General features: G+C 44.7%; 1 protein-coding gene across 18 annotated transcripts in view; it reads left to right on the top strand.

Annotated features, from left to right (window-relative positions):
* ADGRB2 (adhesion G protein-coupled receptor B2) overlaps positions 1-14,542 on the top strand; it is a 1,191,470-nt gene that overhangs the window by 1,049,190 nt on the left and 127,738 nt on the right. For 11 of the 18 annotated variants that reach the window (XM_069223314.1, XM_069223308.1, XM_069223304.1 and 8 more), the window contains 4 exons: positions 2,143-2,314; positions 2,587-2,670; positions 3,722-3,800; positions 4,777-5,426. In XM_069223314.1, the coding sequence (XP_069079415.1) occupies positions 2,143-2,314; positions 2,587-2,670; positions 3,722-3,800; positions 4,777-5,426 (985 nt within the window). Of the gene's footprint in view, positions 1-2,142; positions 2,315-2,586; positions 2,683-3,721; positions 3,801-4,776; positions 5,427-14,542 lie in introns of all 18 variants that reach the window. The other 7 variants (XM_069223306.1, XM_069223299.1, XM_069223313.1 and 4 more) reach the window with 1 other exon arrangement.

The following is a 14,542-nucleotide window of genomic DNA, read 5'->3' as shown; positions in this document are numbered from 1 at the left end:
TGTAACCTTCACTTGAGAAAGAGAAGCCGTTCTTACCTGGCTCTTTAAATCGAGTGTAATTCAGAGGTTACTGACCCACTCTATACCATCACTTGAACCATGCCCCGGCCTTTTCACAACAGTTTCCCCTTCATCCATGTCAACACCGAGCATAGTGAGTCAATTACGTGAATTACGGCTAAGATAACACCAACAGCGAATGACACAACTAATACTGTAATCAGTTTGGGTGATTTAGCTATAGGATTTTAATTGTTAGGAGTGCCCAACTGTTAAAATGTCATTGTCCGTACTTAGGCGAGACCAGAGTCTTTACATGGTATGCCAGTAAGCAGTCTGTTATCTTTATAGATACAATCTGCCGTAACCACTGCATTCACTTATGCTGGCGTTATCAAATACTCTCCCAAATTCGGAGACCTTACAGAAGCCTACTTTTTCTACATTTCACTCCCTGATAAACAAGTACCAGTGTAACATGTATCACTTCTTCCAAAAAGTCAGCTCTAATTACTTCGCAGTACACGAAAGGAGCACACAGTCTAGGTTAATCCTGGACTGAAAGTCACTTGATGAGTTTATTAAACATTAATAAAATAAAATGGTTTTCAGTAACTGTACCCCCAGATGATGTAGCTTTATGAATTATGCACCCCAATGTATATTTTACTTGAAAGTAGCTTGATATTTTCATTTGAACCAGCCAGGATCTCATCCATTTCTCTTCTAAAGCCAAACTCGCTCCAATTCCAAGTCACTAAAATAAGGCACTTGTAACTAGCAGTTTGATTTTATCTTGCAAATCAAATCATGTTCTTAAATCAAGTGGGCCTGGCTTTGAATTTACAGATCAAAGAAGTACTGGCAACACGGATCCATTCTATAGACGTGCTGTGTCCTGCTTTGCTCTTAATAAAACCGCATTTGCCTCTTTATTGGCTACTGTCCATATTTTCATTATAAGGCTATTTTGAGACCACGGGACTCATTACAAATCGTTATTTTTTAGCGCGTATACACTAGTATAATAGATGTGAAAAAAAACAAGCAAAATGTATGTCCAAAGGGCACATTTAGTACTCAGAAAGTCTGCTTGTTTTTACCGGGCTTCAGCTGCACAACAGACATGCCCTGAACTTAGGGCTTCTGCATTAGAGCGGAAGTGGGCAGAGTGGTCTCATTTGCAGAGGGATGCTCTTACCTTTGCATCCCTCCAATTCCTCACACATGTTCTGACTAAACACAGTAGAGGGGCGTAGCAATGTGGAAGGCCCTCCTGAGTTATATCTCATCACTGCCTACCGTTTAGGGGATTACTCATGCCCTACAGTATAACTGATGTCTAGTCCTTCTTGTCTGCTCTTTTCTCAGGGATGAATATGAAAATCTCGGATTTCAGACGATGGCCTGTTTAGGGCCAGAACCCTTACATGTGCATCCATAACCTTTTGAGGGTTAAGGTACATGAGTTTTCTGATGTCAGCGTGCCAGACTCCATCCACCCACCTAGGTTATACCATGTTTCAAAGGCCTGCCAGGCGCTAGTGTGTACAAATAGGGCTGGGCCAGCAGCACTTGAATTCATTATCAGATCCACCTCGACCACCAGCTACTGGTTGTGCATTCAGGATCTGCCTGTGTCGCCCCGTGTGATCACAAACCAATTGCACACAAATAGTGCATCACAGGTATAATGGCTTGGCTCCATTATCGTCCCCATCATTTTTTAAGCTCCTCCAAATAGTTCACATTGTTTAAGAATATCGAGATGCTCTTTTAAGGACATCCATCGTGGGAGTACTTAGTATAAGCCATTGACTTATTGTAACTCGTCATGCAAGTGGGGGTGCCTAGGTATAGTTCTTCATTTGTAACAACAATGCATCCTCTTATTGGGTGACACAAGAAATTTACAATATATTATTTTAGCTGATGATGATACGTCAACATTTCAGGATCGTTTTATGTTGAGGGAGTCGCAGTGCATCAGTGGCAGCTGTTGCGTGTAAGCTATTCAAACAAGAAACACAGAAATGCTGATGTAGGTGGAAGGGATGTTTTTTTTTCAAATGGATCTCCTGGCTGGCTTTTGCTAAAAGCTGAATCTGTGTGTCTTTCTGTCTCCCCCCTGTATGTGTTCAGGGCTTCACTTTGGAGTTCTTGCGTTGTTTTGCCTCTTTTGGCACTCACTTGGATGTCAGCTGTCCTCGCCATGACCGACCGGCGCTCCATGTTATTCCAGGTCCTATTTGCTGTCTTCAACTCCGTGCAGGGTCTCGTCATCATCACGGCGCACTGCTTTCTCCGAAGAGAGGTAAACATATGACAGCATGCTGGAAGCATAAACTGAAATTAGAAATAACTTTCATCAAAATATGAGTGAGTTGTTTTCAGTTCTCTCTGAATGTTTTATTCATGTAGACCATACACCACACACACACACACGCACTTTAATTTTTCTTAGTTGTCAAATCCTGTCCAGGTCACCGGGGTCCTGCTGTGAAGACCCCTTACTGAGACGTGGGAAATGGTCCTTTTGCACATAACTACTTCTCTGATTTCTGTCTCTCTCCTTATCATTGATAGGTTCAGGACGTAGTGAAGTGCCAGATGGGAGTATGTAAAAATGATGAAAATGAAAATTCTCCGGATTCCTGTAAAAATGGACAGGTACAGATTATGGTGAGGCACCAACTTGCTGTTGGAATGCTTTCTTTTATAACCTTCACCTTCGTGAACTATGGCTCTCCAGCACACACTTCTAATACAAGGTGACTGCTCAACCACCTACCTCTAAAGGGAAATGATATCTGATACTTATCGTGTGTTCTCTGAAAGCTCATTGAGCTCCTGGCCTGTGTGCACCATCTGTCTTTCCTTAACTCTTTCTCAAAATTCATTTTCACTACCTCTCTCTCATTTAATTTATGTTTGTCTCTTCTGTTGTCCATCCACTTTCCTTCACACACTTACTCCTTGAATTCATGTCCAGTAGTGCTTTGCAGACTTAAAGCGTGTAGTTCGCAAAAACACAGGAGTTTCACCCGCAGACCACCATTTTAGAATGTATCAAAACCCTTTTAAGAATCGGAACATTCTTCGCAAATCCCATTACATGAGTTTTACAATCCATTATGAATCGCAAATAGGAGGAGGTGTGAAAGAGGCACCTCCTCGTCATTGGACTCGCCCTATAATGCAACAGTGGTTTGCTACTGAAAATGCATTTACAAGCCATTTATCAAATACAGCCCTCCGAATCGGGGTGCTAACTTATTCATAAAGGGAAAGCTGCTTCCGTGGGCCCAGTTTCTGTTTGCAACCTTGTCGGCTGCCTTGGGGGAAGCAGCCAATAGCGCAGGGATGGAGGTCTGCTGTCCCTTGCGGACCACCCTCCAAGCCAATCACAGGGGTAGCAAATTGTGACTTGCCAAATTAATAATTATGTTTTCTGACTCCTTTAAAGGTACGCGTTGGCATGTAAATTGCACGTCCCTGGTTTGCACTGAGAATAGTACCTTCTTTATTTTATTGTTTAGCTCTTTTGTTCTTTGTCTCCATTTTAGCTTTTTCTCCTTAAAATGTCTCTTGAGTTTCATCTCTGACGTGAATCTTCGTTCTCCACAGTTGGTGACTCAAGCCTTCATATTTCTCATTACTGACTCAACCCTTTTTTTCTAAACCCTCATTTTTCACTCTCCTTCTTCCAATGTCATTATAGACAGATTTTGAGAAGGATGTTGACCTTGCTTGCCAGACGGTTGAGAAGACATCTTGGTATACAACCCATGGTGAAACAGGTAATGTTAACTCAGCCTCAGTGGGCAGCTTTCCTCTTTTCCTTTTTTGGGTTTTGAATGAAAAACAGGAGTACTAGTTTCCCGTATTTGAGTTTTGTCTCTTCTCATGTCGGGCTTCTGTGACAATTTTTGTTCAAACATCTAATTCACTAGCATATGCCCAGGTTGTCTGTGACTCAGCCATGCTACCTTTAATTGGGAAAGCTATGGAGATGGAAAATGTAAACTGACAGTTTTTTTATTTATATACAAACCACTTGATGTGATGCTGTGTTTAATTATTGTTACATAATTACAGTTGATTCCTTCCTTTGCCTTATAAGAATGAAAGGCTGAATCAGCATTTTCACCGCTAAAGCCTGCCCCATCCAGTTAGCAATATTTCTAAAGACGATGCCTCAACAAGCCGGGACATCTGGAAACCATTACACTCTGACCCATTAGATCAAGATTACTAAATGTAGTTACAATCTTGCTACATGGGCGGTCCCTTCTCTAGTGTTGGGATTTCCTGCTGGCTGGCTCTTAAGTTGTAGCGAAAAACTTTGTGTACTTGTTTATGGTGGTAATGGCTTGACTTTCTCTGTATGCACTGTCATGTAACTACCTATCATAAAATGTAATATAATGCTTCAGATACCTTATCCGACATGATTAATATGGCAGCTGTTTAGATACCCTGTATGTTATTAAAATCTAAATAAATAAAAACATGCTTAGACATTTTACTGTGCATAAGATCTTTGATTGGCTGACGGTGCAGAATTTAAAAACAGCCTGAATAAGCCAATTTTATTCTTTTCAGCAAATCAGATTCCCATCAGTCAGTTCCTTCAGATCTTTTACTGGGAGTCTTGATTTCTAATACAACTTTGCCTTGCCATGTGTCTGCCTGATGAGACAGCTTTTTGATATTCATTGATTTTGAATCCTTATATACTGTGCCCTTTATTGAAGCTCTCTTCTCTTGTTACAGTCCTTTTCAAAGAGGTGAACATGTGCAATCCTGCTACAATCACAGGATCAATGTCCCGTATCTCCCTGGATGATGAGGATACTAAACTGAACAGCGGCATGGAGACCATGAGCTTCTCTGCCCTTCCAGGAAATATCCAGACAATGGGCAGTATTAGGGTGCAAGTCCCCAAGATCACCCATAATACCATGAAAGGATTGAATGAATTAAATGATCCACCAGCCAAGAAGGATGTAAACTTGGATCCACGTGGCCCCCTCTACCTATGCACTGACAGCAACATGCGTCCAAGGGAGTATGGGTGGATGAGGTCACATGAGCAGCCCATGGAGAGCGAGTACATGGTACTACCTAGGAGAACGTCCAGCCTCAAACCCTTCTCTAGAAATGAGGGCAAGCTCAACATCAAGATGGAGGATTTGGGAAAGGGGCGCAAGCTATCAGAATCTGAAGGGTACCCAAGTTTTGTCTCTATGGACCACATCAACGTGAACTTAAATCAGCCATATGGGACAGCCAAACATCCATATGGGCTGCAGTTCAAGCAGCAGCCTACAGTGAGGCAGATTATATCTTCAGATTCCAATGAAAGGAGTAGGACTATGCCACGTACCGTCCCTGGCTCTTCCATGACACCGGGGTCTTTAGAGGTAAGTTTCACACCTGTTTCTTTCAAATGTGAGTTGTCTGTCATGCTCATCAGTATGCCAAGAAATGGTAATCTAAAATATTTACATCATGAGGTCATGTGATTGTCTCTTGAAGAGTGCATACAGAACAAGTAGCACACATATTAGGGTTGAAAGACAATCTAGTTACTGTATATGTTTTTCACAGACAAAAAAGGGAGGGATAGTATAATCTTGTTCCACCTTAAGCGTTTGAATAAATGTTAATAGCCAGAGCAAGTGGAAAACACGGTTTTTGAGCTTTTTTAGAAAGGTTTTTCCTTTATAGCAGCTTCAAGTAAAAATTAACAAAACAGCAGCTGTCTCTCTCTGGAACTTATAAGACAAATTTCAGCTTTAGAAAACAGATACGTACTGCTCTATAGACATACTATGTGAAACATTTTAGTTCTAAGCTACAGACAGTTTCAACCGACAGTTGAAGACCTATTGTCTCTAATAGTATATTCTTAGAGTGGGCTTTGAGTCAGTCCGTTGCTCAAGATTGAATTGCCTTGTTGTCTGCATCACTTCCCTGCTCCTGATTCAGTGGTTTTCCACCATGGTATGGGGCCCTGCGGCCAATTCCTGCTGCGCACAGTCGAAGGCCTTGCACAGCGGGATTTAATCTCACTCTGAAGGTGGGACGTAGGGCCAGTCCTCTTGCAGAAACCCATGCTTCTCATAGCTGAACTCCGTGTGCAGAGGAGCTCGCCCTTTGTGGAGAGTTGTGTGCCATATCTTACCATGTATCAAGGAAGAGCCAAAAGAAATGCGCAGCAGAGTTTGACTACATGTCAAGGGTTGACTAACCCCAAAAGTGCACAGCCAATGACCAGCCGCAGTGGGGGCTAGCTGCCCATCGTTAATTGATTACAGGGAACTGTTATATTGGTATGTCATCAAAAACCAAACATTCACTAACCAAAACAGATGTTAAGGTGAAATGATTGTTCATTTTGGTTGTAATACATTGACAAATGTTTAAAAAATACCATAGATATTTACTGAAGAAACGCACAATTGAAGTGACATTTTGGTTGTAAATTAAAGCTGGAAAACAAAATCAGTGAACTTTACAACTTAGAGTTAGTACTGTAAATTAGATTATTTTTTGGTACGGGTCACTATACACTTCAAAGGGTAATCACAACCCTTGTCTGGGTGATCTCTTAAAATCGCTAAATTATCCTGAACTTGGCCTCATGGTAGCTAAGGCACAGAGCAGAGAGCCGTAACTTAAAGTTTGTAAAGTATTTATGCAGTACCAAAACAGAAATAAAGTTGAAATGCAAAACAATAAAAATCCCAAACCAAGTTAGAAAGTATGAGTAAAATGTAATAAACAAAATGAAACCAAAAATGTCAAAAATCCTTTTAGGGGAATCAGAGGAGTAATTTTTAAAAAGGTTTTAGGTTGGAATAGCGCCAAGAAATATAAAAAGTGCCAATGATAGTCAGTGAGCCTGGTATCTAGGCACAATTATATGCTGACCTCAATGATGCGCAGGACAGATACACCAACCATGTTCCTCCTGATCAAAGATTTTACCTTCTGGCTTTAGGCCTTTAATTCCCACTCCACCACAGGAGTATACATCTAAAGGTCCCCTAGGACTTCATGGGTGGCACTTAGAGACTATCATGGTGAAAGACAGAGACCAGACAGAATGGTCTAGTCCAGTTCCAGTTGTCAACCGTCAGGAAAAAGCCTCTTGTAGTTTGTGGTGCCCTGTAGCTTTAACAGTAAGTCAGCCTTATGACCCTTGAAAACACAGTCTTTGTACTGGGTAGAAGAGAGAGCATGTCCAATCCTCCAGGGCTCTTCTCAGATCTCAGACAGCTGGTTCAGTCCTTTTCTGATCTTCCCCTGGTCTAGGACTTTCCTGATGTGGGTGCCTGGAGGTGCCGCATTTATGCCTGGCATGAGATGGGTGGAAATGACTCCTGGGCATGCCCTAACCAACAGTGTAAACGTTCCCAGCTCAAAACCTTGCCTACTTTGGGCATTTTCAAGGTGTCAGAAGTCTTAGACCACACTCAAGTGGGCTCTTGATGGCTAACTGTGTGTGTGTGTGGTGGGGGGTGAGTAATGGGGGTGGGGAAGGAGCGTACTGTGGTAATCCTAGTATCCTTCCACATCAAACACTAAAATCCAATTTAAGCAGTCACTGTACCCCCAATAAACCCAGAGAGAGAAGTCTGATTCAACGAGGTTGGGTTTGCCAGCAGTCAGACAGTGGATACACAAGAATTGTTTTGGCATCCTGCTTTTGTGATTGAAGGTTGCCCCAGGTGTTATATACGAAACCAAAGCAAACCTGTCAAGCTGGGCATCATCATGCCTCTAGGTTGTGCTGCAGAAGTCTTTGCACTTCAGAGCTTGTTATGACCTTTGTCCTGCGGCAGTCGGAATTTACATGGCTGCCGGGTGCACTGCAGCACATTGAGGCATTCTACAAAGCCATGTTGTGGCTTATTGGAACATTAGCCCCTCCCTCTGGCAAGCCTGGTGGCCCCAAGTTGCTGTGAGGCCTCCCAACTGGACTTTGACCAATGGGCGCACCCTCTGCACTGCCTGGGCCCTCTGGTTTTGTGTTGGGTTCTGGACAGATTTCAGTACCTGTTCCCACTTTAGCTCCACGACCCATGGTGGAACACGATCTGCCAATGCCATTGACTCTGGATAACAATGGGCAACCCATAGTGCTCTCCAGTGCCAAGAATGTACCACCCCAACCAAGGCTGTGCACTCCTTCAACCTAGCTGCAGCCATTCAGTCACCATTCTGACACAGTGCGTTTGTCCTCTGGAAAAGTTGATGTCCTCCACAAATTGTTTGGCACAGATTCTAAGCATAGTGGATATGATGCTGGCGATGAATTTGCCAAGCCATATCAGGAGGATAACTAGTATGGATACCTGCCCAGGCACTGGGCTGGTTTCGCCAACAGGCTCTGCCAGTGAAGACTGCACCTCCATTGCTATTGTTGTGCAAAGCGTGGTGAAAGTTCTCAATCTTCTGCTTCCTACTCATTGAAGTTAAGACCAACATTTTGACTGAGGTGTTTGAGGCTGTACAACTGAGTTCTGAGTCCCTTCTTCCATTTAATGAGACTCTTACCAGTGCTCTTTTGGGGACCTGGGCCAATCCCTGTTCAGGCCCACTGTTAATCACAGACTGCCAGGAACTAGTGCCCTACTCCAGCCTATCCACCACCTTACACCTGAGAGCTTTGTAGTGTAGGCTTAGGCCAGCAAGGTAAACCCAAACCTTTTCCCCACTACTCCCTCTGAAAGATAGAAACATTTGGTAAGCAGGTTTTCTCCTCTATAAGTCTGGCCCTTCACTTTGTGAATGTCAATTGCCTCTTTGGTCGCTACTCTCTTGCTCTGTGGGACTCTCTGGCCAGATATTGCCCATGGTACTGGAAGAAAGCCAAGCCATCCTTTCTCATGTCATGCAGGACAGTTTTGATGTGCCACGCTCACCGTTTGCTGTGGCCTGAATACCACTGATTGCATTGGCTGGGCTGTTGGCACCAGTGTGGCCCATTTTTAGCCTTTGCCCTCTCAATGTCTTTCTGCAGAAAAACAAGTTTGAGATGATCACTCAGGCTCAGGTCTTCTCTACCGTTGACTCTGGGGACTGGATGTGGTAGTGCTTTACCTGCAGGACACTTATGTGAACATCTGTCATGCAGACCCACAGGCGTTACCTGTGGTTCGCGGTAGGCCATAAGCATTTTCAGTTCACTCTACTCCCTTTTGGTCTCACCAGCACCCCTTCAGGCATTCACTGTACTGATAATCGTAGTTGCAGCACATCTTCGAAGGCTAGGTGTTCCAGTCTTGCCTCGCTTTGCTGACTGAAACCTGAAGGCGGGTTCACCCCAGGCAATCAGCACTCACCTCTAGTCTATGGCAAACCTCCTGACATCTTTGCGGTTCACTATCAATGTCCTGAAGTCACATGTGACTCCTTTGCAGATGGTCCCCTTCAACTAATCCATGCTGAACATGGTGCAGTTTCCCACTTATCCCCTGGTGAGGAGAGTCCTGTGATCCTGATGTTTCTCCCTCTGTCCTGGATTTCCGAGAGGATGACTCTGAGGCTGCTGGGATTGATGGCCTCCCGCAACTTGCTGGCCAAGCACTCCAGAAGGTATATATAGGCTCTGCAGTGGAATCTTAAGGCACAATAGGCACAGACCCAGTTTTTTTAAAAAATGTGGTCCAGATTCCAAAGGCGACTGAAAAAGATCTGCATAGATGCTGTGGGACAGGACCCTAATTAGGTCAGCTGCAGACCCATCTCCTTACACGACCCAGAACTCAGAGGGGGACCAAACTATTGCATCTGAATTGGTGGGGCCATGTGGGAGAAGTGGAGATCAGAGGCATCTGGTCTCTGGTGGAGGCCTTGATCCTTATCAGCCTTCTTGAGCTGAGAGCATCTGCTTGATGTTGAAAGCCTTTCTGCCCTCTCATCAAAGGAAAGCTAGAAACATGTGCTCAATGACATAATCACTGCAATGTAGTACCACAACAAAGAGGGTTGGGTGGAGTCATGGACCCAGTGCCGCAAGGCTTTGCGTCTTTGAACATAGCTAGACTGCCAAGGAGATCTGTGCATTGTTCACAATTGATTTTGGCTTCGGGTCAGCTGTCATGGACAAATCAGAAAGCAATTAACGTCAGCATGCATGGGTGCTGCCTATACAGGACAACACACATATAGGGGGTCATTCCTAGATTGGCGGGCGGCGGTCGCCGCCCGCCAAGCGGGAACCGCCAGAAGACCGTACCGCAGTCAAAAGACCACGGCAGTCATTCTGAGTTTCCCGCTGGGCTGGCGGGCGACCGCCAGAAGGCCGCCCGCCCGCCCAGCGGGAAACCCCCTTTCACGAGGATGCCGGCTCCGAATGGAGCCGGCGGAGTGGAAGGGGTGCGACGGGTGCAGTGGCACCCGTCACGATTTTCAGTGTCTGCATAGCAGACACTGAAAATCTTAATGGGGCCCTGTTAGGGGGCCCCTGCACTGCCCATGCAGTGGCATGGGCAGTGCAGGGGCCCCCAGGGGCCCCACAACACCCGTTCCCGCCATCCTGTGCCTGGCGGTGAAAACCGCCAGGAACAGGATGGCGGTAAGGGGGTCGGAATCCCATGGCGGCGCTGCAAGCAGCACCGCCGTGGAGGATTCCCTGGGGCAGCGGGAAACCGGCAGCACACCGCCGGTTTCCCGTTTCTGACCGTGGCTTTACCGCCGCGGTCAGAATGCCCCCGGAAGCACCGCCAGCCTGTTGGCGGTGCTTCCTCCGTCACCTACCCTGGCGGTCATAGACCGCCAGGGTAGGAATGACCCCCATAGTCTTAATTGGAATGGTGACATTGAGCCACCAGCTGGTGCTCAGGGGTACTGCTGAAGACTGCCCGGCTCCAATTTGGTGTCTGGGGTAATATTCAAAACGTGAGAAATCTGCAGATAGATAGTTTCCACCACAGATAGCATTACCAAAGATGTGTAACCTGATTGTCACTGCAGCCCCATTCCTCCCTTTCCATTAAATGCCCACTTTGTAAGACTAGTCTGACGACCATTAACCGTAAGTTTTTTTCACCCTGTTATAGGCTCCTGCTGTTACCTATTCTAATCGTCACTGTTACTCCCCTCGGGAGCCGGGGGAGGTGTTTGTGCAGTAGGGAGGTTGTATGTGCCCTCCTGTCGCCATTCCAGGCCCAGGCTGTTCTGAGGTTAGTTGAGGATCCACAACAAATAGGACCCCACTTAGGGTACAGCTAGGGCCCCTACTTCACTGTTATCTTGGAACTTGGGAGCCAAGGCGATTTTAAGATACCACAAGTCCCAGCGCTCTTTTTTGCTCTTAATTGTGTACCCTTTGTCCACTAGAAACTGCAAAGTCTTTTGTTGCTGGAAATACTGGTATGCATGGCTTTACCTGTTAAGCGATAATCAACTTTTTCTGTCAGTTTTGTTCATTTTCCGTTCTTACATCCTCATTAGTATTCATCTGTGTTTCTAGGTGCCAAAGACTTTGAACTCAGATCTGAACCCAATCCAAAATTGCAACTGTCTTGTGTTGACTATATCCTGCTTAATGCTTAATTCATTCAGTATGACAGCTAGGGACAGCTTTAGACCTGGTGGCGACCTGTGGGACAGTCATTTTTGGTGCCCCCCCCCCCACATGACCTCCTCCTTAATTCCCTCCCTGCCACCGGGCAAAAGTGCTCCCCATCTCTTCATAGTCCCTCTCTCACATACATTTCATTTGTTTAAAAGCAATGGTAAAGGCTTGTTTTACTATTAAGAATGTGAAGCTACCTAAACAAACCCTTTTTTTTATCAACATTAGGAATAGATAATGAAAGACTGAGAAAAAAACACAACATCCTAACCTATTTTATGCAGTTTGCATGCAGCTCTTTGACAGTTCGTAACAGTCACTATTCTATATTAGGGTTGTATCTTATGAACTGCAGTAACAAAAGGATCTCTGTGATGAAAGCATTAATCCTCTCAGCTATCCACATAAAATACAACTCAGCGATCTGCATGGTACACATTCTTTGCCTCAGGCATATTAACCCTCTGCGCTACTTATGGTGAGTCAAACTGCCAATAAACAAACGTTGTATCTCTCTCTCTCTCTCTAGCAGGAATATTAGTCACAAGAGTTATCTTGACATTTTTATTGGTGCCTGACAACTGGATGCACAAGGAACCCTGTGGCAGGTGTATTTACATGTTAAGTAATTGCTAAACCCAGTGCCCTCCCTCACCCGAGGTCAGTGCCTAGTGCGGCCACTCCGGTCTCAATGCCCTAAAGCCACCTTGGTGACAGCCTAATCACTCCTGTTTGCCAGCATGCAAACACGCTCCAAATGTGACACAGTAGGCCGCCCAGCAGTTCAGCTAACCCCCCTTGTCTCCCCTTCAACTCGCGAAACTGCCTATACCTTTTTTAGCCAAGCCTGTCTGGTTGAAAGAAGGGGAAACAATCATGCTCCACTGCCACTATCAATATGTCCTCCACGGCGAACAGCCCTGTGAGCCCTGATCCTCAGGCAATCCAAAGTTGAAATCAGGTCAGATGGTTAAAAAAAATAACAAAAAAACTATTAGTTTCTTTATTTCACTAGGTACTGAACCAAATCAACTGCAAGTGCAACCTTCTCCCTCTTCTTTATCTATTTGTTGGTTCTCTCCCGCCCACAATACAGAAATCATGTCCCCCTGCTGTGAAGGATAGTGATCCATGTAGCTGACAGAAAGCACCACAAACTCCATTTACGGCTTTGATAATAATATTGGATCTCCCCACAATCCAGCATCTTAAGTAACTTAACATTAACAGTGTCCAGGTTGATCCAGAACCTCTTGTCACAGACAAAACCACTATCGCTCGAAGGTTTGTTTGTACAAGGTGGAGCATGCAACTACCCTCTCCCCTTTCTTCCATGTATCTAATGAAGCTGAAACCTACTTAGATGAAAATTGACTACATGCTGTGACAATACGCCTTCTACTTTTCCTGTCATAGAAGCCATGATGACAATAACTAAGACTCTAGATAGTATTTAATGGTTGGTAATCAACAAAAAGCACTTAACCTGAGCGTACGTCACATCGAGTCAGATAATTCGACATCTGCATTTGTTGGTGGTCACGCATGGTTGGTGTCTGGGTTCCTAAAGTATTCCTCTCTTTACTGTAGATCAGATGATACAGTCAAGGAAAATTAGACTGTTGCGTTTAGAGCTCACCACCTGCTTCCTGCCCATCTATAAGAGCAGATTAACCCATAGGCTGCAGCTGCCCTGACTAGCTGAAGGGGTCAACGTTGTCCTGAAATCTTCGGCCACTATTAACATCCAGCCTGCGCCAACCACCTCTAACTCCTGCATTTAAGTGCACTGTTCACCTCTCCTGCAACCTGTGAAAGAACTATCACCAGAAATTAACATAGGCAAAACTGCCCCGTTTATCACACATTTTACACATGTTTAAAACATCCACTGCCTATATCATTATAACAAAACCCCGGCATGTTAACAAACCATTCAGCTTGTCGTACAAGCCCCTAGTGGGAAGATAGCCACTAGTCCTGCAACACCAGGTAGGGAAGATAAGGCCTCGGTTAGTTGCTTTTAGTTTGTCTGCAACAAAAAAGTAGAACATTATGCAGATTAAAAAAGGGGGGAGCAATACGACACAAATCTATGGTTCAGCCAAACTTGACAGCTGTTAAAGCGCTGCCAGTCAGCTATTGCTATCCCATTTTTAATAACAAACCCAAGCAGACGAACTGTAGCCACATCCACACAATTGGCCCCATGACCATCACATTAGGCAAGGATGGAAACCCTTCGGTACCTTGCTTCCTATTGCTCCTCAAGACAATAGCCCTAGGTACATTGACACCCAGAGGTCCTACATTATTTACGACAAATGCTTCCCACTAGAGCACGCCTCAGAGCTTGTTCCAAATGCAAATAGTTTTCCCTTACCAGGCTGTGTATAGAAACGTATACCCTTACCACCTAAATCAAAGAACTATCCGTACCTTTTGAAATCAGTAAAATGTACTTAACCCCCACTTATATCTTTGAGGGTCTCAATTAAATCTTGAACAAATCCACTGTGTCTCTTTTTACATTTGAAGATTTCAGTAAATTAGTATCTATTGTTGCCTGAAAGACCTTGAGCCAAAGATTCCTTACTTTAGAATATTCCCCAGCTGTCAGACTGGACCAGAAACCTTTTGAGCAGTATCTCTGTACGCCAGTACGTGGTGTTATATGACTTCACGTTGGGGGCATCCACGATAGGAGTGATTTGCATGGTGCCTAAGTAGGTGCCACCCCAGCGCACTGACATCAGCTCTTTTCTTTCCGTGCAGATCCGGAGAGGCTACCTCCAGTCATTTTTTGACTGACGTTTTCTCTACTTTTTTCTACATTTTTTTGGAGGCCTTGTCTCCCAATGTCCATAGGGATGTCCCCCAAGACAACAGTGGGGTTTAAGCCCTGTGCTTCCTGTCACAGGCAGATGTCTGTGAAAGACCCACACATAG

This window comes from Pleurodeles waltl, chromosome 3_1, assembly GCF_031143425.1.
Source record: "Pleurodeles waltl isolate 20211129_DDA chromosome 3_1, aPleWal1.hap1.20221129, whole genome shotgun sequence".
NCBI lineage: Eukaryota > Metazoa > Chordata > Amphibia > Caudata > Salamandridae > Pleurodeles > Pleurodeles waltl.
The sequence above is the reverse complement of the archived record's forward strand: the minus strand, read 5'-3'. Positions and strand labels throughout refer to the sequence as shown.